Below are 4,088 nucleotides of genomic sequence, written 5' to 3'. Positions count from 1 at the left end.
ATCCATACTCAATCAAATTTTCTGATCTGGTGAAGTCAATCCAAAACTGAAGCCCAGGGAGGGATTCCATATCCTTAAGCACACTCTCCCCTTTAATTCTCCCTCAGATATTTGCTGAGCTGTTTGACCCAGTGATCCAAGAGCGACACAATGGCTATGACCCCCGGACAATGAAGCATACCACTGATCTGGATGCCAGCAAAGTAGGTCAAATATCCTACTTTTGCCTTGTACTGTCTTTGTGTGCAATATTTTTTCCTTCTCCAAACACTTCACCTTGATTATTTCCTGACTCATGATTATTGTACTGCTGAGCTTTTAATCTTGGTGTCAAGAAAAAAAAATCTTATCTTAAGGAGCAGCAGATATAGGGAGGAAAGGGTGGATGAGAATGGCCATGGCCCAAGGTGGGTAATTTGGAGGAGGGTCCACAATGCCCCCTTCACCTAGAAGACTTTCCCAATGGGACCCCTTTTTCCTCTCTTCATAAATGCTCAATATAAGTAGTGAGTAGTCCTATAATCCCTAGTGTCTCTCCAAGGACCCAACTTCCACCTACTGTGTTCCTGTGATCATCAGTGTTCATTTCCCTTACTCTCCAGATTCGCTCTGGTTACTTTGATGAGAGGTATGTATTGTCATCAAGAGTCAGAACTGGCCGAAGTATCCGTGGACTCAGTCTGCCTCCAGCCTGCACTCGGGCAGAGCGACGAGAGGTGGAACGTGTTGTGGTGGATGCACTGAGTGGCCTGAAGGGTGACCTGACTGGACGTTACTATCGGCTCAGTGAGATGACAGAGGCTGAGCAGCAGCAGCTCATTGATGTGAGGACCCTTACGTGGGACCTGGGTTGTGGGAACAGATGTAAAGAAGTGCCAGGGAAGGTGGAACCAGAGAAGCTAGATAGGCTCTAAGAGGCCCAGTGTCTACTGTTAGGATTCTTAACCCAGGTCCCTTTGCTCTCCCCAGGACCATTTTCTATTTGATAAACCTGTGTCCCCATTGCTCACGGCAGCAGGAATGGCTCGAGACTGGCCAGATGCTCGTGGAATCTGGTATGAGGCTGCTCTTTTTTTTTTTTTTTTTGTCCCATAAATGCCTTTTTTCTCTCTCCCTGAATTCTTGCCCTGCTTCTTGACCCCTCCTTCCTGCCCTCAGGCACAACAATGAGAAGAGCTTCTTGATCTGGGTGAATGAGGAGGATCATACACGAGTCATCTCCATGGAGAAGGGAGGCAACATGAAGAGAGTATTTGAAAGATTCTGCCGAGGCCTCAAAGAGGTGGTACAGGGGAGCTAGATGGGAGGACATAAGAAAAACCAAAGACTAGCATAGGTAGAATGACTACATAATTTATCAATCAACTGTGAACACTTTGGGGAATAACTAGTGGAAAAGGGCAACATTAATTATTATAGGAAATAGATACAAACCAAGACTGTTCTGGGTAAGCCAGGGCATACAAGGTTGGTGGCTCAAACCCATCAGCCACAGCTCCTCAGAAACCCTACACAGGGTCACTGAGTCAGAACCTACTTGATGGTACTTAACAACAATAGAAATAGAAAGAGGGAATGAATATCAGGAACCTAAGTAAGTAAATAGAGCAAATAGTTGTCAATGCCAAGTAGGAATAGCTGATTCGAGATGGTGGAGTGTGCAGATGGGGAAAATGTTTGAGCCTGGATTGCTTATAGAGGTTGAGAGACTGATATATTTATGACCTAGTTCTGAGCCTAGTTAGACCTTGACTGTGGATTCCATATTCTTACTAAAGTAATATGTCTAAGCTTTAAATTGAGAGTGGGAGGAAGGCTGGAAGATGGAGTATGAAATGGCTTGAGTTTCAGAATGTGTGACTCTGAATAAGGGCTCTCCAATCCTCTATGGATTCTAGATTCAATTCTAGAAACTTCACACGCCCAACTCTTATTTCATGTTCTTAGATATACAGTTCTATTTTAGATTTGCAAAGAGAGGGAGCTCCTCTTCCTTTTAGATTCTAGCTGGGAAGTTTCCACTTTTTTGTCAAATAACATATTTTGAATGTAAACGGGCAGAGAAGTACTTTTAAAGTTATATGCATCTGTTTCCTCATCTGTAAAATTGGGATAATAAAATTTCCTACTTTTTAGTTTATTATGAGGATGAAATGAGATAATGCCTATAAAGTACCTGGCCTATAGTAAGTGTTCAGTAAGTGTTAGCTGCTATTATTATATTTTAGATGGAAGGTTTTCTCCATGTTCAGCATGTATGAGATCCTCCTATGCCATGTTTTTTTCTCAACTATGAACAGGGATTCATTTACTCATGTTAGGTAGTGGTCTTCATGTCAATCACTGAGGAGAATCCTCTGTCTCTTCAGTTTTAATAATCAATTTTATGATTAGGATGCTTAGGCAAAACAAAAATAAACTTCATACACACAAGTCTCTGACTTCTCCTATTTTTACCTTCTCTGCTTTCTCATATATACTCTTTCCACAGATAACAAAAGGTTCTCCTTCCTCTTCCTGTTGCAAAGCTCACACTCACTTCCTATCTGAAAGGATCCTTCCAATGCCAGGGCTTATTAGCATGCAGAACTCTTTGAATAATGAATCTTTTCTTAGTTCAGTTTACCACCTCCACTATTTCCCCAGATTTTCCTTAATGCATAATTCTCTCAAGTTTCTCTTCTTCCCTCCACACACAAGAAATGTTCCCACAATTGACTTGTGGCATCAAAATTACTTTGCATGCATGATAGCAATAACAAACCATTTCTACCCAAAAAAAGAAAGTAGAGTCATTCTCTCACACTTCAAGTTTCTAGACGTAGAAAGAGTTCCTGTGAGCTAGCTAAGGAAGGGTCCATATATCCCTGATTTTTCACTAACAGAGACTTTGTGGACTCAGGTGGAGCGGTTGATCCAGGAGCGTGGCTGGGAATTCATGTGGAATGAGCGTTTGGGATACATCTTGACTTGTCCATCTAACCTAGGCACTGGACTTCGGGCGGGAGTGCACATCAAACTGCCGTTGCTAAGCAAAGTAAAGGATTTGTGGGGTTGGAAAAGGGTGTGCATGAGGAAGGTGGGTGGCAATGGATGGTGAGGGGATGGACACTTTGAAAGGGCCTAGATGCACTGTGGCTAAAGGGCCAGGAGAAAGAGCTTGGTGAAGGTCTAGGATTCTTTCAGGTAGGGTCAGTTTCTGACGCTATTGATCCTAACTTTCACCTCTATCTCTCCTATAGGATAGCCGCTTCCCAAAGATACTGGAGAATCTAAGACTCCAAAAGCGTGGTACTGGAGGAGTAGACACAGCTGCTACAGGCAGCACCTTTGACATCTCTAATTTGGATCGACTGGGCAAGTCAGAGGTGAGGTCCTTAGGGATTAGAGGGGGCAGGAGCATATGTCTGTAGGGATTGAGATATGAGAGAGAATGAGCTTCTGGAATGTAATAGAATCTGAATTGAAACTCAGTTGAATGGTTGAAGGGGAAGGCAACTGGAAAAGAGATCCCAGAGCGGGAAAGTTGGTGCTAGAGAAACTCATGTTGTGGAAACCTGAAATCAAAAGTTGATGTCCTTCAGGTGGAGCTGGTGCAAGTCGTCATCGATGGAGTAAACTATTTGATTGACTGTGAACGGCGTCTGGAAAGAGGCCAGGATATCCGCATTCCTCCACCTCTCACCCACAGCAAGAATTAACTCCTCATTCCTAACAGATGACTCAAGATCCCCAGGAATTTTGCCTATTGTAATGGTGGCCCATTCTATTTGTCCTGGACTTGCCCCATCGTAGTAAAGACTCCTTGCTGTGGTTCAGCTAGCTGTCTGTGTTAATTCTGATGGTGGGGTGAGGATGGAACAGCTTCTAGGAAAGGAAAGAGGCAATAGGGTTATATGTGATGGAAAGAGACTGCAGATATGGCATGCCAGGAACACTGAGTTTCAGGTGGGTGTGAAAATTAGCATTTTACCCATATTCCCCATCCATCTACTGAGAATAATTAGGAGGCACTTCTATTTGCACTTTATTCATTATGACTTAAGATTTCTGGCCAACAGTCTCCCTCCTCAACTGTACAGATAGCC

The 4,088-nt window shown here is 43.3% G+C and overlaps 1 protein-coding gene across 2 annotated transcripts in view; it reads left to right on the top strand.

Moving 5' to 3' along the window:
• CKMT1B (creatine kinase, mitochondrial 1B) overlaps positions 1–3,813 on the top strand; it is a 5,123-nt gene extending 1,310 nt beyond the window's left edge. The window contains exons 3-9 of one of the 2 annotated variants that reach the window (XM_006831715.1): positions 108–203; positions 603–824; positions 970–1,055; positions 1,159–1,282; positions 2,903–3,037; positions 3,243–3,368; positions 3,585–3,813. In XM_006831715.1, coding sequence (XP_006831778.1) covers positions 108–203; positions 603–824; positions 970–1,055; positions 1,159–1,282; positions 2,903–3,037; positions 3,243–3,368; positions 3,585–3,701 — 906 coding nt within the window. In that variant the 3' untranslated portion in view covers positions 3,702–3,813. The remainder of the gene's footprint in view (positions 1–107; positions 204–602; positions 825–969; positions 1,056–1,158; positions 1,283–2,902; positions 3,038–3,242; positions 3,369–3,584) is intronic. The other variant, XM_006831714.1, reaches the window with a different exon arrangement.
• The last annotated feature ends 275 nt before the right edge of the window (positions 3,814–4,088 follow it).

This window comes from Chrysochloris asiatica, unplaced genomic scaffold (genome assembly GCF_000296735.1).
Source record: "Chrysochloris asiatica unplaced genomic scaffold, ChrAsi1.0 scaffold00004, whole genome shotgun sequence".
Lineage (NCBI taxonomy): Eukaryota > Metazoa > Chordata > Mammalia > Afrosoricida > Chrysochloridae > Chrysochloris > Chrysochloris asiatica.
The sequence above is the reverse complement of the archived record's forward strand: the minus strand, read 5'-3'. Positions and strand labels throughout refer to the sequence as shown.